Here is a 25,728-nt window from a genome sequence, read left to right as displayed (position 1 = left end):
AAGTATTGGGTACGCCCACTCTCCTCGTCAGTCGCCGGTCACTCGCGGGACCTACGTGGCCGTACCCGTCCCATCTCGCTCCGCCTCTTGGTCGCTCCCGGGGGTCGCCGCAGGTCGCCGCAGGTCGCCGCAGGTCTCCGGGTCCCAATCGCCCCCTGTCCACAGAACCACACAGCCAGCATACAACGCACAAGCCCGCAAGCCCACAGCCCAAGGCAGTTGGTTGCCCCCACAGATCCACAACACACGTCACTTACTTCGGAGGCAGAGTTTCCTCTGCCCCTGCGTGTTGTGGGCTTCTTGGGGTTCACTCCGGTAGCCTGCGGGGTCTGCTGTGTAGTCCGGGGGTTCCTTCCCACCCTGCGTGCGTCCACCCGGTCGCTCTTGGCAAAGCCTGTCGATCCTCTCCGGTCACTTCCTCCTGCTGTCGCTTCCCTCGATCCTTGCCTGTTCTCTCCTTTTAAATGTGCAGTCCTAATGCTCCACAGGTGCGTCTAATTTCAGGTGCCGTTCGATTGGGCACCTTGGTTACTAGGGGCAACAAGCTAAAAGGGGCGAGTCTTAAAATGCCAGCAAAGTCCACAAGGTGTAAAAACATGCAATTAAAAATACAATCAAATTCTGAAGTGTAAAAACATGCAATTAAAAATACAATCCAATTCTAAAGTGTAAAAACATGCAATTAAAAATACAATACAATTCTAAAATGTAAAAACATGCAATTAAAACCCACAGCAATAAAACACTAAGACATGCATGGCAATAAAACATAAAAAATAAAGTCCCATCACATTACCATATCTGAGTTATTGTGCAGAAATAAGTACAAAAGTAGACATATTCACTTAGCCCAGGAGTCTTATAATGAAGGCAACACATGACATAAGTGTCTATATCAGCTATAATAGCCTACTATCAAAATGACTATGTGTCGCAGGCTGAAGCAAATCTTCGTTGACAGAAATGTTGAAATTTAATATTTATTCTACACATTTTTACAACATTAGAAACCATTAGTAAATCAGAGGCGACTCAGAAGGTGAGATAACTCCTGGCAATTACTGTTTTTTAATGGCCAAAGGTATGGATGTGTGTGTCCAAGTTAAAGGAAACGGCAGGCTGTCTTCTTTTAATAGATTTATTACAATCTTTGGCAAGCTAGGTAATGTTTGTTGCGGTCTGGAACAACATGGCACACAAACAACTGTCTGAAATGCAGCCAATATTACATACAGATAATGTGTCATGAGACATGGAAAATTAAATTATATACAAAGAAGATAAAAGTAAAGGATATTAAATGAGCTCAAATATAGCTACAAATGAGGCATAATGATGCACTACGGACATACAGTTAGCCTAAATAGCATGTTAGCATTGATTAGCTTGCAGTCATGCACTGACCAAATATGCCTGAATAGCACTCCAACAAGTCAATAACATCAACAAAGCTCACCTTTGTGCATTCACACACAGTATAAAACTTTTGGTAAACAAAATGAGACAAAGAAGGAGTAGAAGATTTTACATGTAAACAAACTGTTGCGTCACAGTCCACACTATGGTGACTTCAAGAACCGCCGAAATTCGTAGGACACAATAATGTTCACCAAATACTCTCATCAGTGAAGCACACACACAAACATATTAAACAGTGGGATTTCTAACGATTGGGAAGGTTTGTGTCATGTTTGTCCTCAAACAAAAAACATACTAAAACAAACACAATTTTTTTTTCCATTTTCAATCCTTTTTTCAAAAATGTTCCAGGGAGCCACTAGGGCGGCACTAAAGGGCTGCATGCGGCTCAAGAGCCCGGGGTTGCTGACCCCCAACTTAGCCTGTTACAGAAAAGAAAGATCAGTTAGAATAATACATAATGTTAGCTATCAGGAACATTCAAACCCTTTATGTATTAAATTATTGAAATCCAATCATCTGGTGCATTTCCACACATAATAAACCTCTCAATTAAACAAGGCCAAGTACCAAAAGATTTCAAGATAGCAAGAGTATCTCCCCTTTTTAAAATAGGAAGCAAATTAGAACCTGGTAACTACCGACCTGTTTCTATTCTCAGTTACATTTCGAAAGTAATAGAAAAAATAGTTTATGAACAGGTCGATTGATACCTTGCCACTAAAAAACTCATGTACAAATTCCAAACCGGCTTCAGAACTAACCACTCCACTGACACATGCCTTCTCTATCTGACCGACCACATCAAACATGAGGTGGACGTGGGCAAATACTGCGGCATGGTCATGCTGGACCTTCCGAAGGCCTTTGACACCGTTAACCACGCTATACTGTTGGATAAGCTCAGAGCAAACGGATTTGATAAAACCTCATGGAGCTGGATGCAATCTTACTTGGAGGGGAGGGAACAGGTGGTAGAGGTGAACGGCACCGCGTCCCCCCTCTCTCAGTAAGCTGTGGAGTCCCCCAAGGCAGTATATTAGGGCCTTTACTGTTCCTAATATACGTAAACGACATGTCATCGGCATGCGACTGTGAATTGTTCTTGTTTGCGGATGACTCGGCCCTGCTGGTATCCGGCAAGGACAAGTCACAGGTGGAAAAAATCCTCAGTGCCGAACTCTGTAGTATTTGCACCTGGCTCGCTGACAATAAGCTATCCATACACTTAGGTAAAACAGAATCCATCCTATTTGGGTCCCAAATCAACCTTAAGAAAGTCAATGACTTCACTATAAAAGTGGGTGACATTGTTATCACCAGGAAAGATGAGGTCACCTACCTAGGTTCTATTCTAGAGGCTAATCTTTCCTGTGATAAAATGGCAACCAAGGTATTCAAAAAGGTCAACCAACGAACAAGATTTCTCTATAGAATCTCCTCTCTGGTCAATAAAAGCACCATGAGGATTCTGGCGGGAACTCTCGTTCAACCCTTTTTCGATTACGCATGCATCTCCTGGTACCCCAGCACCTCCAAAACCCTCAAATCTCGACTCCAAACATCCCAGATCAAGCTAGTCAGGTTACTTCTAGACCTCCGCCCCAGATCACACCTCTCTCCTACCCGCTTCTCCAAAGTGGGCTGGCTCAGGGTGGAGGACAGAGTAAAACAACTTGCACTGAGCCTGGTCTATAAAATTTGCTACACCTCCCTGATACCGAAGTACATGTCAAACTACTTCCATAACGTAAATGACCGCCATAACCACAACACCAGAGGGAGCTCCACAAACCACGTTAAACCCAGATTCCGATCTAACAAAGGTCTTAACTCATTCTCCTTCTATGCCACATCAATATGGAATGCCCTCCCAACAGGTGTAAAAGAAAGGGCATCTCTACCCTCCTTCAAAACCGCACTAAAAGAACACCTCCAGGCAACTACAACCCTAGACTAACACCCTCCCCCCACCACATCCCACCTCCCCGGATAGTAAATAATCAAATGTAAATAATCAAATGTATATACTTGTTCTTATGCTTTCTGAGCTCACTATGTTCACTGCTCGCTGTACATATCCTACCAAGTCAGACCTACACTGTTTCAATATCCATTTCTCTGATGATATTATTGTTGATGACTGAAGTGCTGATATCAACACAACTAATCATCATCATCAGACCCCGATAATTACACACACACTAAGGGTGGTGAAATTACCCTCTGCATTTGACCCATCCACTTGTTCCACCCCCTGGGAGGTGAGGGTAGCAGTGAGCGGCAGCGGTGGCCGATCATTTTAATAATAATACCTGGGATTTATATAGCACTTTTCTAAGTACCCAAAGTCGCTTTACATGTTAAAAACCCATCACTCATTCACACCTGGTGGTGGTAAGCTACTTTCGTAGCCACAGCTGCCCTGGGGTAGACTGACGGAAGCGTGGCTGCCAATTTGCGCCTACGGCCCCTCCGACCACCACCTATCATTCATTCAACGTTCATTCACCGGTGTGAGCGGCACCGGGGACAAGGGTGAAGTGTCCTGCCCAAGGACACAACGGCATGGTAAGAGGCGGGGAGCGAACCTGCAACCCTCAGGTTTCTGACACGGGTGCTCTACCCACTACACCATGGCCGCGCTCGGGGATCATTTTGGTGATTTAACCCGCCTCACCCAGTCTTACCAAGCCACACTCAACCTCTCACAGTTATCGGGCAGGCATTTTAGCAGTGTTGGGTTAGTTACTGAAAACCAGTAACTAGTTAGTTACCAGTTACTTTATTTCAAAAGTAACTCAATTACTAACTCAGTTACTTACACCAAAAAGTAATGCGTTACTGTGAAAAGTAACTATTTAGTTACTTTTTTTTTTTTTTTAAATGTTTTAAGGCTCCCATTAATGCCCTTTTAGCCTTCATTTCAGTACTGTTATTGCACTGGAGAATAATACAATGTGTTGATCAACTTGACATGCATTTGCATCACTGAACTCTGCTAAGCCATGTGGTCTACATACAACACACAAAGACAAAGATATGTTTATTTTAGGCCAGAACAAATTGACAAACTATTTTAAATAGCTGCAACATAACATACATAAGTAACCGCATAATAACAACATGTCACAACATAGCTGTAAACCTGGCTTCACCCAAGGAAGGCACACATGACATGATTATATGTCATGTCACTATATACCGCACACAAACTGCTATACACACAAAGCATAACCAGGCGTTTTTTTCCCTCAAGGAATTGTGAAATAAAATCATGTCTTAATGAGATCAACACTGTACTGAAGCCCAGAACACTCTACGCATTTCCCCACTTTTAGTTTAGAGAAAAATAAAGATTGGCCTGTCCCACTAAGATCCCTCTTTATGTTTGTGAACTTTATAGTCTATACATTTAGAGTGATGTGATAATCAAACACTCTAGAAGTCTAGAATGAAAGAGTATATAAGACAATTGACAGAGTGTGTATACCTTCAGTGCTGAATGATGAGCAGAGGCAGAGTTTGGAGTGTCTCCTTTAGCTTGCTTTCCATTTTTATGTGCTCACTGTCAACTGTGTCCAGGAATTTGGAAAATGTTTTCGTGCCATTTGCCGTTTGACGCCCAATATCATGTTAATTAGCTGCCTGAAAGCGGGTGACTCCACTGTAGAAATAGCCTGCATGTCTTCTAGCACATACGCTGCAATGGCTCTATCAATGGTGTCCTGGCTAGCAGTCCCTCCGTTAAAATCCTTAGGTAGTGGTGGAGGTGGAGGTGAAGTGGCACTGAAGTCTGTGTCTCTCTTTACTAGCTTTGTCGAAGCATGTTGCTTTTGTAGCTGTTTCAGCAGATTTGAATTGCTGTTTTGGGCAGTAGATAGGATCTTTGATCCAAGACACAACTTACATTTAACTAAAATGTTTTTTTGTTTGTGCTCGACAAAAGAAAAGTAGTGAGAATATCTCCATGTTAAGAAACTCGGCTTCAGCTCCGCCATGATGTCTTGTTAGTAAACACAGACCCCCCCTGCCACCCCACACCCACCCACACACAGCGTGCCTCTTCTCTTCCTTGTGACACAGGAAGAATCAGAAGGACGACACCTACTGAATATAGAAAATAACGCGTTAGACTACTAGTTACAGCCGAAAATAACTGTGTTACAGTAATGCGTTACTTTCTAACGCGTTAGTCCCAACACTGCATTTTAGTGACAGCAGATGTTATCTTGCTTCAGAACAACTTTATTAGTTGTTATATTACTTCCCATTTTTACTTTTTTGAGTGGAATTAATATTGGCCTGTGGATTACTGGATCACTAAGAGTACGTTTGACGAAGCGCGGTAGCGGCGGTCGTGATTAAAGAGTGTTCACTTCAAACTGACACTAACTCTTTTAGGCGTGCTTGACTTTGGAGGACTCAGAGGAAGAAATATTGTTGTGTTACAAACTTTATGTGGTGTTGCTTCCTTATTTGTGATTATTCAACGCTGACTATCAGATCCTACTCATGTCTTTTTTAATGCGGAGCATTTACTGGCACATGAAGTCAATGTGACAGAGTGTCATAACTACGACGGTCAGCTGGATTTTTATAAAAAATATATTATTAGTCCAGAATCTTAACATACCAAAAAATACTGGTACTCGGTATACATCCCTAGTATTCACAAAGTTTTAAAAGACAAGAAAAACTGGTTTTACGTTATCTGCATAATCAACACCGCCTGTTTATAGTGTGTCTGCGAGCTCCAAACTGGCAGTAGTTTACTGTTTGGATCAATCCGAGGCTTTCATAATTCGTATTTCTTTCGGGAAAATGACTATCAAAATTTTTTCGATTGAATATAATTCCATCAATAGCCAGAATATCTTCACAAATGGAGATACCATAACCGGAAGGATTATTTTGGAGGTCTCGAAAGACACAACAATCCAATCTGTAACTTTTATTGGAAAAGGAAAGGCTACGGTTCGCTGGTACGAACACTATGGACAACATTACAACCGTTACTACTGGTCTGATGAGAAATATTATGAAATCAAACAACGCATTTTGAAATATGGTAATGTATCGAATTAGCTCTTTTTTCATCATTGTTCCCAGCTTTGATTAAGACGCTTTAATTATACATCCAGGTAATGAAACATTTCCCAAAGGACAACATGCGTTGCCTTTTACCTTCAAGGTCCCTGACAGGTATGCATTTTGTCTTCTGGATGTTGCTGACGGATCATGAACCTGCTTTTTTACGTTGCAGAAAAATGCCGTCTTCCTTCAAGTCAGGGACCGGTAGAATTGTTCATAAGGTTAAGGCAGAGCTCAAACAGTCAATGAAACTGACAAAGGAAGCTAAAGTCCACTTTACCTTTGTCTCTAAAGCTGACATGGATATACACGGACTCATGTTGAGAAGTCTGTTTAGATTAATTCATGAATATAATCCTCATTTAATCGTTTTGTCTCTCAGGAACCTCAGCATGAGTGCACTGATAAAAGTCTCAGCGTCTTTGGCTCCGGAAATGTCACAATGTATGTTTACACAAGCAGAATGGGATACCAGCAAGGTGGTGATATTTTTGCAAACTTTTAAAAGTCATTAAAACAACGTTGAGAACTTGCTGAATTAGGTCTTGATTTTGAGCAACTCAAACATAACGTTGAAAGAACATGCTTTTTGATGACGTTTAATCAATGTTGGGTTCTGATGTTGATTTGACCATTGAAATTTGGTCATTTCCCAACCAACAACGTGGATCCAACGTAAGACATCAACGTTGTCTCAATTTACAAATACAACTAATTTGCGACGTCAGTTTTGAAGGACATGATCAGTACAGGCCAAAAGTTTGGACACACCATCTCATTTCTTTATTTTCATGACTATTTACATTGTAGATTGTCACTGAAGGCATCAAAACTATGAATGAACATATGTGGAGTTATGTACTTAACAAAAAAAGGTGAAATAACTGAAAACATATATATATTCAATATTATTTTATAACTCCACATGTGTTCATTCATAGTTTTGATGCCTTCAGTGACAATCTACAATGTAAATAGTCATGAAAATAAAGAAAACGCATTGAATGAGAAGGTGTGTCCAAACTTTTGGCCTGTACTGTATATATAATTAACATTGCATCAATGACTTGTGCCTGCTGGGCAGGTTTTATTGTGAACTGCAACGTGAACAATCCAATTGAAAAATATACCAAAAAAAACATGCCGACATCATTTGTTTCCCTTTTCTGTGCGTTCTAAATAGTGAAAAACTGCTAGCAAGAGGTGGCTAACAATGCCGGTAATGGGAAAGTGATCTATTCCGCTTATAAAGCCTTTTAAAAACACCCAGAAACCTCCAACACCATTTTATATACATGCTGTAAGTCTGTATATAATGTTGTGGCATTCATGAAAACATGTAATATTTACAGTATTTTGGTCATTTTAAGCATCACCGTAACTTCTTGGCTTACTTCAGAATACTCCTCACTACTCAGATTAAAAATATTCCCAGCAATATCTCAATGCTGCGTTCCTTTTGTGAGGAGCCAAGTTAAAAGAGTATCAAGTTTGGTAGCGTGTGGAATTTCAGCAACTTCCCAGTTTGGTGCCGTAACCTTCCACTACACAGGTGAGATGCATGATTTATAATCTGGCATGGACTTTTCCGAACTCAAATGCAACACAGCAGCAGCAGAAGCATCTCATGCTCCTTTTTGTTCTTTATTTCATGTCGGGTCACAACCAACGTTTTTAGCAGCTTAAGCTAGCTTGTAGATGGCTACTAGCTCATGGTCAGAGGAGCCGCCAGAAAAGTAGTTCCTCTGTGTTAGCGCTTACAATAACAATGTCGTTATTTGCTGTAGCTTTGTTAGTATGCAGGTCACAGCATGTAAATAGAGCGTTGTTGGAGGGTTTTTTTAGAGCCCTTTGTAGGCAGAATGGATGGATCCCGATTACCTGCCACGTACTAGCAGTTTTTCACTATTTAGAAAGCTCAGATATGGGAAAGATGTATTCTTTAGGGCACAAAATTCCCCACAAAAGGCAATTTTCTTAACTGTTTAAAAAAAATTCCACTCTCAGGCATACACCGGGTGTAATTTGGGTGCATAGCAATTACACAACATTTCTGGCACAGCTTTGGATTTTGTCTTGTCACATGTTTGATGTCATCACAGCCTCACATCACGGGTGATCAACACATTTCAACATAGTTGTACTTTTCCATCACTGCTGTTATCACTATTGTCGCTTACGTCACGGAAACCTTAAACGTTTCCTTCACTTACAAGGCATCACTTTCGAAAGACATGCCGCGCAAAATGAAGGAAATCTCTGCTTTTTGTTTGTGATATTGCTAATCTCATGCTCGAAAGGCATAATAGGTCCCCTTTTATGAAATGTTCAAATCAGAAAACAAATTCATAACACAATATACTAGAAAAATATTCATATTAATTTTATTTGTTATTGGTAATCAGCTTCCAAAATGAAGTACAGTGCTTCTCAATTATTTTCGGAAATTTTTGCGACCCCCGTTGGTGAATTACTGTATTTTTTGGACTATAAGCCGCTTTTTCCTACACTTTGAACCCTGCCGCTTATAAAACGGTGCATAACGTTTTGTATTCACCAAATAGTTTACAAAAACACAGACACGCAGTCTGAAAAGGTATGTTATTGTTTGTGCTATGTCGCCATCTTTTGGACGAGTTTGCTCACTGCAGGTGCTGCGAGTTGCACGTCTGCAGTACTTCCTTCTGTTTAGTGCCTTGAACCGGAAGTACAAGTGCCCTTCCGTCTACTAGTCATCCACAGCATTTGTAAGTTTTACAATACAACCGAAACAATTCATACGTGTTGGATTGTAGTGTTTTCATGCATATTTGTACGTGCTCTCATAATGTAATGAAGTTAGGATCGTTAGCATGAGCTAATATGCTAACAGGTGTACAAGCGTCTTATTATTAACTCATGATGGCATTATTTTTGTATCGTTTCAGTTTCACAAATTCCACAGTAAATTCACAAGAACGTCACCGCGGAGTTATTGAGTCTGTTTAGCTGATCTAGTGGGTCCATAACCATGACTTTTCTGTTTTGTTTGATCAGCCATTTTACTGCCGTGTAACAGGCACCGTTTGGAAACAATTAAGGTATGTAAATAAACATTAACAAAATCTTTCTGTGTAAATAACTCATTTCACAACTTATATATCTGCGGCTTATAGTCCGATTCGGCTAATTCACAGTTTATGTGGCTCCAAAATGACAACACAGGCACGGCTTCTTGAAGACGGGCTCTTTACTTGGGTTTATGCCGTGAAAACTACAGGACAAAACATGAAATACAATGCTTTAGACATAGTTCAGTCACAGGCAAATAAAGTGCTAAACAAAATAGCAACCTCGTGGCCGCCTGCCACTTCGGAGGTTCTTGGGCAGCAAATATTTCAGTCTTGTGCATACTAAATGAGCGTACAATAATTAAACCAATGTACTTTATAAATATACAGAACAATTTGACACAATATGACAAAATACCTTGTTCAGCTAGCTAAATGTTCTTGCTGCTGCCGATGGCTCGCTCAAAGTCTTTTGCATGTCTGGGCGAATGCAGGTCTCGCAACCTCTAATACTAAACCAAAACCTCGCGAGAATAGCGGTGTAACAAAAGGAATTAAATTGCCCTTTTTATAGTAAACAAAATGTGTCTTATTTACAAAAAATGTAACATGAATTCACAACCGTAATAATTTTCAACTAAAAATATTAACCCTTAAAACAAAAATATTAAGTGTACGTTTCTGTCACGATTTAACAAGATGGCGGACCCAAAAGCAGACAAGACAGGCAGATTAAAAGTCCAAAGGGTTTAATTTGGGCAAATGAGGGATTAGGGAAAGGCGTCGTCAACTGGAGTGGAGGTGTCTGGCAGGCAGGCAGGCTTAGAGGAGGTAGGCACTGGAGGCAGAGGAAACAATGGTGAGTCGAGGAACAAGATACCAGGAGTAAAAGGCACAAAAAAAAGATCAACAAGATCATCAAGACTACTAGAACTGGCGAGAAGCGTTACCACATGGAGAGCTGTGAAACGATCTGGCAGCGTCGTGTGAGGAGGCCAGGGCTTTTGTGGAGTGGAGGTGATTAGCTGATGGCAGGCAGGTGAGTAGGCTGATCAGCGCCAGGTGTGCCACACTGGGAAGCCAGGAACCCAAACTCCGCCCACACGTGACCACACCCAGACAGACAACACACACACACACACGACACTGCAGGGACTGTGACAGTACCTCCCCCTCACGGAACGCCCCCAGGCGATCCACCAGGCTTGACAGGGTGGTCACGGTGGAATTCCGAGATGAGGGATGGATCCAGTATGAACCGTCGTGGAATCCAGCACCGCTCCTCAGGACCATAGCCTGCCCAGTCCACCAGGTACTGGAACCCCCTACCACGGCGCCGTGAGTCCAGCAGCCGCCGGACGATATATGCAGGGTGGTCATCGATGACAAGGGGGGGTGGGGGAGGGACATCTGGAGGGGAAAGCGGACTGGTCACAACTGGTTTCACCTGAGAGACGTGGAAGACGGGATTGATCTTCAGGTGAGGGGGCAACATTAGCTTGATAGCAGTTGGGTTGACGATGGCAAGGATTTCATAGGGACAGACAAAACGGGGTGACAGCTTTCTGGATTCCGTTTTCAAGGGAAGGTCTTTAGAGGACAGCCACACATGTTGGCCTGCCTGGTATTCCGGGGCAGGAGTCCGGTGGCGGTCAGCAAAGCGCCGGTTTCGTTCCACTGAGCTGAGCAGGGCAGCCCGCGCATCCCTCCACACTTTCCGACAACGCCGCAGGTCACTCTGGACAGACGGAACAGCGATGTCGGCCTCTTCGGCTGGAAATAGTGGTGGTTGGTAACCCAGAGAACCTTCAAACGGTGACACACCTGTGGCAGCGGAAGACAGGGAATTGTGGGAATATTCGATCCATGCAAGGTGGGTGCTCCAGGTGGAGGGATTCTTGGCAGCGACACACCTGAGGGTAGCTTCCAGGTCCTGATTTGCCCGTTCTGTTTGCCCGTTAGTCTGGGGATGGTAACCAGATGACAAGCTTACTTTGGCTCCAAGGGCATGACAGAAAGCCTTCCACACCTGGGAGATGAATTGGGGTCCCTGGTCCGAAACGATGTCCAGAGGTATGCCATGGAGCCGAAACACATGGTTCACCATGAGGTCAGCAGTTTCAAGGGCTGAGGGTAGTTTGGGGAGAGCCACAAAATGAACTGCCTTAGAAAATCTGTCCACGATGGTAAGTATTACTGTATTGCCTTGAGACTCAGTGAGCCCCGTCACAAAGTCCAAGGCGATGTGGGACCATGGGCGACCAGGAACCGGCAAGGGACGGAGGAGACCTGCAGGCGGCTGGTTAGAAGATTTTCCACGTGCACACACCGTGCAGGCAGATACGAAGGCCCTAGTGTCTGCGGTCATGGTAGGCCACCAGAAGTGCCGCTTGAGGGACAAGGTGCGGTTGATTCCGGGGTGGCATGCAAAGCGAGATGTGTGGGCCCAAAGGAGGACTTCAGAGCGGACAGAATCAGGTACAAAAAGTCTGTTAGCTGGGCAATTACCTTGGTCTGCTTGAGTCTGCTGAGCTCTCCGAACCAGCGATTCGATCTCCCATGTCACCGCAGCCACCACACAGGAGGAGGGAAGGATAGGGTCAGGACTGTAAGAAATTTCAGGAGAGTACTGGCGTGAGAGGGCATCTGGTTTAATGTTGCGAGAACCTGGACGGTAGGTTAAGGTGAACCGGAACCGACCAAAGAACAGCGCCCACCGGGCTTGACGGGAGTTGAGGCGTTTGGCCGATTGAATATAGGCGAGGTTCTTGTGATCTGTCCATACGATGAACGGGTGTTCTGCCCCCTCCAGCCAATGCCTCCACTCCTCCAGGGCGAGCTTGACAGCGAGCAGTTCCCGATTCCCCACGTCGTAGTTGCGCTCAGCAGGTTCCAGGCGGTGGGAGAAGAAAGCACAAGGACAGGACGGCCCCCACCCCTGAGTCTGAGGCGTCCACCTCCACAATAAATTGTCGAGAACAATCCGGATGAATGAGGACCGGGGCCCTGGTGAAACGTCTCTTCAATTCCCTGAAAGCAGCTCCAGCCTCTGTAGTCCAAGTGAATCGAGTGGATGTGGACGTCAGCCTTGTGAGGGGTGCAGCTACCTGGCTGTAGTTTCTGATGAAACGGCGGTAGAAGTTGGCAAAACCCAAAAATCGCTGGAGCTCCTTCAACGTAGTAGGTTGAGGCCATTCCTCCACTGCGCGCACCTTCGCAGGGTCTGCTTTCACCTGGCCACTCCCAATTATCAGCCCCAGGAATGATGTAGAGGTGACATGGAACTCACATTTTTCAGCTTTGCAGTAGAGCCTGTTCTCCAGGAGACGTTGAAGCACCTGCCTGACATGCTCAACGTGCGCCTCCTTGTTGCGGGAGAAGATCAGGATGTCATCTAGGTAAACGAACACACAGCGGTTTAAAAGGTCACGAAGTACATCGTTTACAAGGGCTTGAAATACTGCGGGTGAATTAGTTAACCCAAAGGGCATGACCAGATACTCAAAATGTCCAAGTGGGGTCTTAAATGCAGTTTTCCACTCATCACCGGCTCTGATACGGATCAAATGATATGCATTACATAGATCTAGCTTGGAGAAAATAGCAGCTCCCTGAAGGGGCTCAAAACCAAATGCAATCAATGGCAATGGATATTTGTTTTTTATGGTAATGTCATTTAATCCACGATAGTCTATACAGGGGCGGAGTGATCCATCCTTCTTACCGACAAAGAAGAATCCTGCACCTACTGGGGAGGAGGAAGGACGGATAATGCCAGCTGCCAGGGATTCCTGAATATACTTCTCCATGCTCTCTCTCTCAGGACGTGACAGGTTGTATAGGCGACTTGCCGGCAGTGGCGCTCCAGAAATCAGGTTGATGGCACAATCATAGGGCCGGTGAGGTGGAAGTGACAGGGCACGCTGTTTGCTGAATACCTCTCTGAGATCATGGTAAACAGCAGGAACTCTCGACAGATCAGGAGGGTCAAACATGACGGGGGAGCTGGTGCCCTCCGATGGGGAACGAGCAGAGCGCAGGCATGTAGAGAGGCAGTAGGAGCTCCAGCTCATTACCTTACGTGCTGTCCAGTCGATATGGGAGTTGTGGAGCCGTAACCAAGGACGATGGGTGCAAGAGGTGAGGTTATGACATAGAATTGGTTCTGCTCGTGATGATTACCGGACACAATGAGGTGGACTGGCACGGTGCGATGGGATACTCGAGCAAGAAGGCTACCTGTGAGGGCGTTGGCTTTCAGAGGAGCGGGTAGAGGCTCAAGGGGAATGCCTGCCTGGGAGACAACAGCTAAATCGATGAAATTCTCATCTGCCCCTGAGTCAACCAGGGTGAGCAACGGCACAGACTGAGAGTGCCATTGAAGAGTGGCGGAGAATTGCATGCGATCCCGGGATTCAGGGGAAGAGACTCTTTGGCTCACCAGAACCCCCACTGCTACTAGTGAACCTCCTTTTGGACGAATAGGGCAGGAGGCACGAAGATGACCAGGTTGTCCACAGTAGAAGCACACCCCCGACCTAATCCGTCGGAGGCGCTCGTCAGTGGAGAGACGGGTCCGCCGTAGTTGCATGGGCTCCTCCCCTGGAGACCCGGAGGGCAGGGCTAGGGGTACAGGATGTCGGGGTGCATATGGCAGAAAATTATGGTCGGAAAAAGGGGTAGTCAACACGGAGGGAACAGTCTCACCTTGCCACTGGGCTATTTGGTCTGAAATCTTGATGGCGGTGGTAATAGCCTCATCTAGGGAATCAAGTTCTTGCCTTAGTGCGATCTCCCTGCCAATGGTCCGGTTGAGCCCACTCTGGAAGGCGGTGAGCAGCGCTTGGTCATTCCAACCAGACTCCACGGCCAAGGAACGAAACTCGCTGGCGAACTCTCTCACAGAACGTCGACCTTGGCAGAGTCTCAAAAGTTGCTGACCGGCCTGTTGTCCACGAATGGGGTGATCATAAATCTTCTTGAGCTCAGCGGCGAAGAGAGCAAAGGACTGAGCTGTCGGAGCATTCATCTCATGCAGGGCGTTGAAGTAAGTAAGTGGAGGCCCCTCAAGAAGGCTGGCAATGAAAGCTATCTTGGCTGCCTCATGGACAAAGCGGGTTGGTTGAGCCTTAAAGGTGAGACGAACTTGGGTGAGGATCTCACGGCAGGTGTTGGGGTTGCCAGAATATTTTGCCGGAGGTGGAAGATGAGGCTCCACAGCTTGGACAACTGGTGCTGGGGGAGGGGCGGCGCCATCGGCTTGAAGTGGTTCTGCTGGTGGAGCCTGTCGTGGAGCAGCACAGAGGGTATCAAGTTTAGTGGTAATCTTGGATACCTCTTTCACAAGGGTCTGAATGAGTTGTTGGTGATCTCCCAGATGCCGGCTTTGGTTGCTGATGACCTCCTTGACCTTTTCCAAGTCTGCTGGGTCCATTCTGGCCAGATCGTTCTGTCACGATTTAACAAGATGGCGGACCCAAAAGCAGACAAGACAGGCAGATTAAAAGTCCAAAGGGTTTAATTTGGGCAAATGAGGGATTAGGGAAAGGCGTCGTCAACTGGAGTGGAGGTGTCTGGCAGGCAGGCAGGCTTAGAGGAGGTAGGCACTGGAGGCAGAGGAAACAATGGTGAGTCGAGGAACAAGATACCAGGAGTAAAAGGCACAAACAAAAGATCAACAAGATCATCAAGACTACTAGAACTGGCGAGAAGCGTTACCACATGGAGAGCTGTGAAACGATCTGGCAGCGTCGTGTGAGGAGGCCAGGGCTTTTGTGGAGTGGAGGTGATTAGCTGATGGCAGGCAGGTGAGTAGGCTGACCAGCGCCAGGTGGGCCAGACTGGGAAGCCAGGAACCCAAACTCCGCCCACACATGACCACACCCAGACAGACAACACACACACACACAAGACACTGCAGGGACTGTGACAGTTTCAATGACACTTACAGTTTAGAAACATGTTTTTCTTGCAAAATTCAATGGGTTTATGATTGATTGATTGATTGATTGAGACTTTTATTAGTAGATTGCACAGTACAGTACATACTCCGTACAATTGACCACTAAATGGTAACACCCGAATACGTTTTTCAACTTGTTTAAGTCGGGGTCCACGTTAATCAATTCATGGTACAAATATATACTATCAGCATGATACAGTCATCACACAAGTTAATCATCAGAGTATATACATTTAATTATTTACATTATTTACAATCCGGGGTGTGGGATGTGGAGGGGTTGGGGCGGGGGTTTAATTTTGGTTGATATCAGCACTTCAGTCATCAACAATTATATCATCTGAGAAATGGACATTGAAACAGTGTAGGTCTGACTTGGTAGGATATGTACAGCGAGCAGTGAACATAGCGAGCTTGGAAAGCATAAGAACAAGTATATACATTTGATTATTTACATTTGATTATTTACATGATGTGGTGGGGGGAGGGTATAGGGTTGTAGTTGCCTGGAGGTGTTCTTTTAGTGCGGTTTTGAAGGAGGATAGAGATGCACTTTCTTTTACACCTGTTGGGAGTGCATTCCATATTGATGTGGCATGGAAGGAGAATGAGTTAAGACCTTTGTTAGATCGGAATCTGGGTTTGAGGTGGTTTGTGGAGCTCCCCCTGGTGTTGTGGTTATGGCGGTCATTTACGTTATGGAAGTAGTTTGACATGTACTTCGGTATCAGGGAGGTGTAGCGGATTTTATAGACTAGGCTCAGTGCGGTGTGGTTTATGTACCGGTGTGCTCTATAGTCCAGAAAATACGGTATTATTGACAACTTAATAATATTTAATCATTATTTTGTACAACACACTGTGTGAGTTACATTCTTTAAATTCAAGTAATCAAGGATATGTCTTTAATGACGACTACATTGTACACATGTTCCTGTGCACTTACCACTTCAACTAGGTAGAACAGGGAGCCTGATGGAGTACTGCCACCACCTAGCTGCAGGCATGAGTATTGCTCTAACATGAAAACTAGAGGGCGCACTCTGAAAAATCTGTGGATCGGGGTGTCATTTTGCTATACATGATTTTCAAAGCCAGCAAAAACTGTTTTTTTTCCTCTTTTTAAAGAATGAAACACAGCCTGCATGTCAGCTTTGGGTTTGTATTAGGGGTGCATGATGAATATCGGACAGATGAGAATTGTGCCGATATGAGGAGTTATGACATAAAACAGATAAATCAGATAACATTAACAAAAATAACAAAATGTTCCAATTATGTGAGAGTACCCATACTGTGCTGTTGGTATGTTACAGTGAGCACATTTTTATTCTCCCTAAAGGGGGCGTAACAGAAATATTTGAGAAGCACTGCTGTAAACAAACATGACGTCGATTGTGTGACACTTCTTCATTGTTTCAGATGAAAACACTTGATGTACTATTTTCACCAAATATTTTGCGACGAGGGGAAAAAAAACATCACGCATCAACACATTCAACCTTATCTGAAAAGCCAACATCGTAGGGTTGTACGGTATACCGGTACTAGTATAGTATCGCGGTACTAATGAATCAAAAACGGTACTATACTCTGTTTGAAAAGTACCGGTTCCCGGGCATGACGGCACGTCGTCACGTCGTGACATTGCTGGTTTTACAAGCAGAGGAGCATGTTCGGCAGCGCACACACACGGAGTACTTACAAGCAGACAGTGTGTAGACAGAAAATGAAAAAAAACAACTAAAAACTAATGATAAAGGTGAAGTTATAACACTGTAACACCCTCAGGAAGAGGTGCTTTAAGACAGTGGTCCCCAACCACCGGTCCGCGGACCGGGACCGATTGGTACAGGGCCGCACAAGAAATAAAATAAAAAAATAAAAAATGTTTTTTTTATTTTTATTAAATCAACATAAAAAACACAATATATACATTATATATGAATATAGATCAATACAGTCTGCAGGGATACAGTCCGTAAGCACACATGATTGTATTTTTTAATGAAAAAAAAAATAAAAAATTTAAAAAATTTTTTTTTTTTTAATTTCACCCCCCCCCCCCCCCCCCCCCAGTCCCCCAGTCCGTGGGACACATTTTCAAGCGTTGACCGGTCCGCAGCTACAAAAAGGTTGGGGACCACTGCTTTAAGACATGGCTAGCGACATAGCGGCTAACATCCATCCGCAGTCTGCAGTGTTTTAGCTACTTCTAAATCACTAATCCTTGCCTCCATGGCGACGAATAAAGTGAGTTTCTTACAAGTATCATCCCTGCAGGACGAGGAATAGCTAAACATGCTTCACTACACACATAGGAGGATACAATAGCTCAGCTGCGTCACCGCTAACAAAAGCTAGCGCGCCTGAATGTAAACAAATGCCATTGGTGGATCTACACCTGACATCCACTGTAATGATACCAAGTACAAGAGCGTATCTAGTCGATACTACTATGATTACATCGATATTTTTTATCGTCACAAAAAATGTTTCCCTTTTTTAAAAATGTATATTATGTTTATAAACTCAGGAAATACGTCCCTGGACACATGAGGACTTTGAATATGACCAATGTACAATCCTGTAACTACGTGGTATCAGATTGATATCTAAATTTGTGGTATCATCCAAGACTAATGCAAAGTATCAAATAACAGAAGAATAAGTGATTATTACATTTTAAAAGCAGTGTAGATAGAACATGTTAAAACAGAAAATAAGCAGATATTAACAGCAAATGAACAAGTTGATTAATAATACATTTTTACAGTTTGTCCTTTATAATTTTGACAAAATAATAGAATGATAAATGACACAATTTGTTACTGCATACGTCAGCAGACAAATTAGGAGCCCTTGTTTGTTTACTTACTACAAAAAGACAAGTTGTCTAGTATGTTCACTATTTTATTTAAGGACAAAATTGTTCTTCGATTGCAATAATAAACATATGTTTAATGTACCCTAAGATTTTTTTGTTAAATTAAAGCCAATAATGCCATTTTTTGTTGTGCCCTTTATTTAGAAAAGTATTGAAAGGTATCGAAAAGTATCAAAATACATTTTGGTACCGGTAAAACAACCCCACAGCATCGCTATGATGCTGTTTTGAAAGCTTCCAAAGACGCCTGCTGCTAAAGAAGCTGCTCCAAAGACAGCTGCAAAGAAAGGGGTACACAAACTAGTTGTATTTATATTTTAAAAAACAATAGATATAAGTAAGTTAATCGGTTATTGGTGTTAGCTAGGAAAAAAAAATCTTGTACATCCCTAGTCTTCAGTGTCAACATTTTAACTTTCACTTGTCACTATACTTCTATTTACTCTTTTGTTCCACTTTGTTTGTACTTCTTGATAATAGTTAAGTAAGTAAATTATATTTGTAAAGTGAGTATATTTTATTTATAAAGTGCTGTACAAAACATAGGTGGATTAAAACAACAATACATTAATAAAAAGACAGGGGCAGCATCATAAAAAGGCTAAAAAGTGTATTAAAAAAATCTAGTTAAAAGGTTGATTATCTAAAAACTTTACTAAAAAGCGAAGTTTTCATAGTTTTTTAAAAGAGTCAAGACAGTCAAGCTGACGGACCCCGCTGCCCTATTTGAGAAACACTGCTGTAATGTAAAGCCTAACAATTACAGTTTGTTTTCAATGAAGTTATAGAGGTTATAGTTGAAATGAAATTTGGAAAAAGCTCTGAATGCATTTCTGTCTCATTTATTTATCTCATAAAAGCCTGGCATTTAACAATATGGGCAACGACACGTGTGATTTTTGTGTGTTGTGCCTCCTTGCAGGTGAAGATCTCCGGGTCAAAGTTGTAGTCCATAACCAATCGTCTCGTGCGGTGAAGCCCAAAATGGTGTTGTACAAAAAGAAGAGCTTCTTTGCCCAGGGTGAAAGGAAACATTCCACCATGGATATTCTTGAGGAAAAAGCGGAGTCGATCAACGCGTACAGCAAAGAGACGGTGAACATGGTGATAACCATCCCCAGAGAGCTGCCGTCATCCATTTTGAATTGCGGCATCATCAAGCTGGAATACAGGCTGAAGGTAAACCACACAGACTGCTTAGATCCACGACTAGAGGAACTAATACAGTTCTGTTTTTTATAGATCATTCTGGATATCAAATATGCAATCAACCCAAAGATCAAACTTCCAATCGTCGTCTTACCCGCCTTGGATGTTCCTGACATTAAACAACCACCAGGTCCCGCAGCTGCCTTTGGATTTTAAGCATTTGGGAACTCAAACCAACCAACCTGGAGTCAAACACCCTGGTGTTTAACAACAACAACTCAACCTCTGGACCTCCCTCCACCATATGAATCACACGCAGCGTACCCTTTAGGTGATGCTGACAAATATGAACGTTTTTAGTAAATCTCCTTCAATTGACCTACTTCTTTTAAACAAAAGACCTGAGAGGCGCCAACGAACACCACAACAGACTAAAGAACAGCTCCTGACCTCTGATGATGCTCTGGAGCAACGGATCCTAATCCCACCAGCTCTCGTCCCCATCCCTGCACGGGGAAGACTTAACTTGCACACCTGTACCAACTGTGCCGAACTGGGCTTTTATTTGGTTTGGTTTGGTTTGCTGTGACTGTTTATCAATTCTATTTGCATTACAGGATCACAATTCATTTTAAACGATCTGTCTAGGGTACACTTTTTAATGATGAAAAATTATACCTACGTGCGATTATCACGATTAATTTTCACTTAACTATGAACAAAATGCATTAAATCGCGATTAAATAATTTAATCGTTTGACAGCCCTAATAATTATCTATAACCTACTTACAGTTTCCAACCTTGTCAAATGATATGAAACCATGTGTTAAGCACAAAGAACATTGTTTATTTAACACATAAGTCTCAGACTTACTTCAGGCTGATTAGAAAACACTAATCAAATAGAGTGCATAAGAAGGGACTCATAAATAACTGACAAAAAATAAATATTAATATAATTTTGTTGTGGTAAAACAAATACATTTAATTTATAATGAATATGTTTCCTAAATAAACAGTCAATGAAATTTAAGTGCAAATAAAAATAGTGTTTAACCACTGTAGTCATAATTTTTGAGCTCAAAAAACGTTTAGCTCCAGACTTTTTCTGCTGTGAAACAGATATTTTTTGGCGGACTTCGGGGAGGCGTTTGCAGCCCTAAAATGAGCCCCGGCCCTATTGGTTAAGAAACACTGCTCTACCATATATGGAGATATCCTCTAACATCGGCAAAATACATCACTTAAGTCTCAAATCCCAAACAGCTTGTTTGTTGCAGAAGGCAGAAGGCAAGGTTGTTCTATAAATATCTCTTTATTATTATAATCGCATTAATCATGTATTTACGCAGATTCAACACACAGTTCATTTTGCTCCTTCACCTTAACTGTGGATGATTACCTGGGTTTTTATACGGTCAGTGATCAGGTCAGTACGTGTATATGCATTCTGTATGTCAGTGCAAAGATGAGTAAAGTCACCCCGACTGGTGTGCTTGCTGGTAAACTTCAACACATCCTGACTGGACTAGAAATGGAAACTCCCGTTATTTACTGTTTGAACATACAGTACAGGCCAAAGGTTTGGACACACCTTGTCATTCACAACACAACTGATGGTCCCAGCCCCATTGATAAAGCCAGAAGTTCCACTAATCTACCCTGAGGCACAGGCACACCTGTGAAGTAAAAAAAACACTTCAGGTGACTACATCTTGAAGCTCATCCAGAGAATGGCAAAAGTGTGCAAAGCAGTAATCAGAGCAAAGGGTGGCTATTTTGAAGAAACAAGAATAAAAAACATGTTTTCAGTTATTTCACCTTTTTTTGTTAAGTACATAACTCCACATGTGTCCATTCATAGTTTTCATGCCTTCAGTGACAATCTACAATGTAAATAGTCATGAAAATAAAGAGAACACATTGAATGAGGTGTGTCCAAACTTTTGGACTGTACTGTATATACTAACTATTTGAACATATACAGTAAACAGTTTTAAAATGATACATAAATACAGTTGTAAAATGATACATCACATTTTTACATTTTCTTAACATTTAAAGAAGCTACGCTCATTTAATCCTACCCCTTTTTTATTGCATTTCAATTATTAACACGTGTACTTCCTGTACTCAGTTTGTACACATTTCAAATCAATGCAGTCTAAATACAGGAGTTTTCTTTTTTCATAAACAGGTATGTCATTGATGATTAGATTAATGATATCTTTGTTTTCATTAAGTTCAAGACATGGGACTCAAAAACATGTCAAGGTGGTCATTTTACAGAGCGATGAAAGCTACATTGCACTCTTGGTAATTGTAATGGTTTGGTTTATTTCGAACACGCTTAAGAAAGCTACATTGAATGCATTTGCATGCACAATTCAGCACGTCTGAATAAGGGTAAGAAGAAGCAGAGCTTAGTGTATTAAATTCTAGTTTTTTGTTTTTATTTACCAGATTTCAAATGTCTTATTGGAGGGGAACATTCATAAATAATGTGTAATAGTAAACCACTAACTTTGCATTAAAAGTTATGCATTTTATGCTCCTAAAATCTGGAAAAATATTCCCAATAATGTGAAAATCTGAAAACACTTTTACTTAATTGAGCATATGACAACTAAATGAATTTTATCCAGACTCTTAGATTTTAATTTTAATTGTATCAGCTTTTATGATGATTTTATTTTAGATTTTTCATTTGGAATTATGATGACTTTCATGTTTATTTTATTTTTGGTTTTGCCTGCTAGTGATTTTTTTTGTACAGCACTTTGATGTGCCTTGTTCACACATTGTGCTCTATAAATACATTTGCAGGGTTAGTGGAAATTTACTGTACAATTTACTCTAACACACGTTTACTTTCTGACTCCAATTGCATTGTAATCATTGCGCTCCTCCCTTAACGGAATTGTACAGAGCACACACCTGTTTAAAGTCACTTTAAACAGGTGTGTGCTCTGTAAAAATTAAAGTCACTTTAAACAGGTTCTACATGTTCCCAACTACATACCAAGATTCAAAGGCTCATTTGTGCAGTAGTCCACACGAGAGGTTTTGGTTCGGAGCATTTTGTCAGTTTTCTCTTCGGACAAAATGGCCATCACAGCATTTTTTATTGAACAAGATACTCAAAATAGCTTCACAAATGGAGATACCGTCAAGGGCAGAATCATCGTGCAGGTCTTGAAGCAAACTGAAATCCAATCAATAACTTTTTTTGCTAAAGGAAAGGAAATGTTTGCTTCGCCAGTGCATGGCTCTAACTACCCCTCTCAGGCAGGGCCGGCCCGTGGCATAGGCTGTATAGGCAAATGCTAAGGGCGCCGTCCATCAGGGGGCGCCACGCCAGTGCCACAAATGTTGGAGGAAAAAAATAAAAAAGTTGGTACTATTATTTCTAAATACATAAAATAATCCCACGTTAATTAAAATGCAAAGTAAAGCCTATTTAATAGAAATATTATTTGTTACAACATTACACCCCCCCCCCCCCCCCCTCCCCCCGCACGGTGCGCCCCCTCCCTTCCCGTATCATGACTCTTTTTGGACGTCACCACATAAAAAAAATCAACACAAGATGTCAAAACGGCCAAAACTGTCAGGTGCCCAGGGAAGAAAAAAGAGAAAAGAAGAGGAGTAGAAAGGAGAAAAAGACAGAGGTAGCAGGTAGGTAACGTTAGCCTACATGAAATTATTTGTCTGTTACAGAATGTGATAGTAACCTTTAGCATTAAGCTAATGTTATATGATTCGGCAATTCCTAATCAATAAATAGCTAGTTCTGTTTTAACTTCGGGTTAATATTGTGGAGGGGGCTAAATTGTTATGGAAAATAATAATGTAACGTTAGGTAATTACAGTACTTCCTGGTGCACAGTAATTTGTAAGTCATTTTAGCTAATGCAATATTAAAAAGCACAAATAGAGAACTCTGTTGGATCCCCTTTTTTTGTAATATAGTTGTTAAAGTCATACTGGTTTGATATCTTGTTTTGTGCAGTGCCTTATTTATATTGTATTTTTAATTTATTTTATGCAACTTGTTGACACGTTTTATTTTGTGTTAATGTATGTAAAAAATATTGTATTTCATATATTCATTTTTTATTTTTTGTATTCATTTATTTATCCATAGTTTTTTTTATCTTGTTAACTATTCTGATTGTTAATTTGCTTTCTTTAAGTAAAAAAAAAAGGTCAAAGACAAAGCTATTCGGTGTGGGGGGGCGCCACCTAAAATCTTGCCTAGGGCGCCAGATTGGTTAGGGCCGGGCCTGCTCTCAGGAGACAGTTTTCAACGTCAAACAAGATATCTTGAAAAGGGGTAACGTATGAGTGACTTTGTTCTTACTTCCCAGACTTCTTTCGATTGCAACTGAAAGGGAACCATTTTTTAGGTCCCAGAATGATTGATGAAGGAAGACATGCATTTCCTTTTTCTTTCAAGATCCCAAACAGGTAAGATACTGTATTGGATTGTCCTTGTTCTTAAGTCTTTTACCTTTTGTTTTTTCTCATTTAATTGTGTTGTTGTTCTTCCCAGAGAAATGCCATCTTCTCCACACTGGGTTGATTATAAGTTAAAAGCAAAGCTCAAACAAACAATGAAGCAGGAGAAAGATCTTGACATTGACTTCACATTCTTTCCAAAAGAAACCATGGAAGTCCCTTCACTAATGGTGACATTTTTTTGTTTTATTTTTTTTACATTTACATTCAGGATTGCATCCACCTACACTTATTGAGATTATTGAAACAACATCAAAGATTGTTGAACAAGAAAATATGGAACTAAAACAATTCTGCAACAAAGATCACAAAAACCAGGATTTGGAAAATGATATAGATCCAGATACAAATTTTTTCTCCCACATTAGTAATAAATGTTTTTATTATACGGATGATCAATATAATAGCAACATTACATGCGATAACAAATTGTCAATTATTCATTTTAATAGCAGAAGCTTGTATGCAAACTACAGCAACATTAAGAACTTTTTGGAACACATCAACGAACCCTTCAAAGTGATTGCTGTCACAGAAACATGGATTGATGATAAAAAAGGAATAGATTTTGATCTGGAGGGATATGAACTAAACTACATCAACAGAACCAACAAAAATGGAGGAGGAGTAGCTGTGTACGTGATGAAGAACCTGAACTACAAAGTGGTAAAAAACATGTCATTTGCTATAGATAATATCTTAGAATGTATAACCATTGAAATATGTCAGGAAAAAAGCAAAAACATTTTCATCAGTTGTATATATAGATTACCTAAGTCAAGTATAGAAACATTTGAAGAATGGATCAAGGCTACTTACATGGACAATGGTCAAAGAATAATGTTCTTATGTGGTGACTTTAATATTGACTTATTGAACCCTAACAAGCAAAAGTCTATTGATGACTTCATTGATACAATGTACAGCATCAGTTTATATCCAAAAATCACAAAGCCAAGCAGAATCACAGCACACTGTGCCACGCTTATTGATAATATTTTTACCAATGAGTTTGACAATAACACTACAAGTGGTCTACTTATAACCAACGTTAGTGATCATCTGCCAGTTTTTACAATATATGATGGACACTACAAGAAGAACATGGAAGACAAAAGGACATTTCAAAGACTGTGCACAGAGAAGAGGATGACTGCTTTCAAAATTGAGCTACAAAAGCAAGATTGGGACAATGTGTACAATGAAAAAGAGGTTGATGAAGCATATGAACATTTCTTAAACAAGTTCATAATACTTTATGACAAACATTGTCCATGGATACAACTCAGTAACAAGCAGAGAAAGAATAATCAACCATGGATGACAAAAGGATTAAAAAATGCTTGTAAGAAGAAGAATACACTATATAGAAAATGTATAGCACAAAGAACTATAGAGGCAGAAATTAAGTACAAAAAGTATAAAAACAAGTTAACAGACATACTACGATCATGTAGAAAAGAATATTACAGTGAATTATTGGACAGGAACAAAAATAATATGAGAGCAACATGGGGCATCCACAATAGCATTATTAAAAATGGCACAAAGAGGGACTACCCTCAATACTTTTTAGACGGAAATAAAAAAAAATGACAACATAAAGGAAGTAGTTGAAAGCTTCAATAATTATTTTGTAAATATT

The 25,728-nt window shown here is 41.5% G+C and overlaps 1 protein-coding gene across 1 annotated transcript; it reads left to right on the top strand.

Moving 5' to 3' along the window:
• Positions 1–6,389: 6,389 nt before the first annotated feature.
• On the top strand, positions 6,390–20,676 carry LOC133651585 (arrestin domain-containing protein 2-like). Its single transcript, XM_062049563.1, has 5 exons — positions 6,390–6,490; positions 6,564–6,624; positions 6,686–6,957; positions 19,335–19,591; positions 19,655–20,676. The coding sequence occupies exons 3-5, from the start codon at positions 6,690–6,692 to the stop codon at positions 19,775–19,777; spliced, it is 648 nt and encodes a 215-aa protein (XP_061905547.1). The 5' UTR covers positions 6,390–6,490; positions 6,564–6,624; positions 6,686–6,689; the 3' UTR covers positions 19,778–20,676.
• Positions 20,677–25,728: the final 5,052 nt, after the last annotated feature.

This window comes from Entelurus aequoreus, linkage group LG06 (assembly GCF_033978785.1).
Source record: "Entelurus aequoreus isolate RoL-2023_Sb linkage group LG06, RoL_Eaeq_v1.1, whole genome shotgun sequence".
Lineage (NCBI taxonomy): Eukaryota > Metazoa > Chordata > Actinopteri > Syngnathiformes > Syngnathidae > Entelurus > Entelurus aequoreus.
This window is presented reverse-complemented; position numbering and strand designations above follow the sequence as displayed.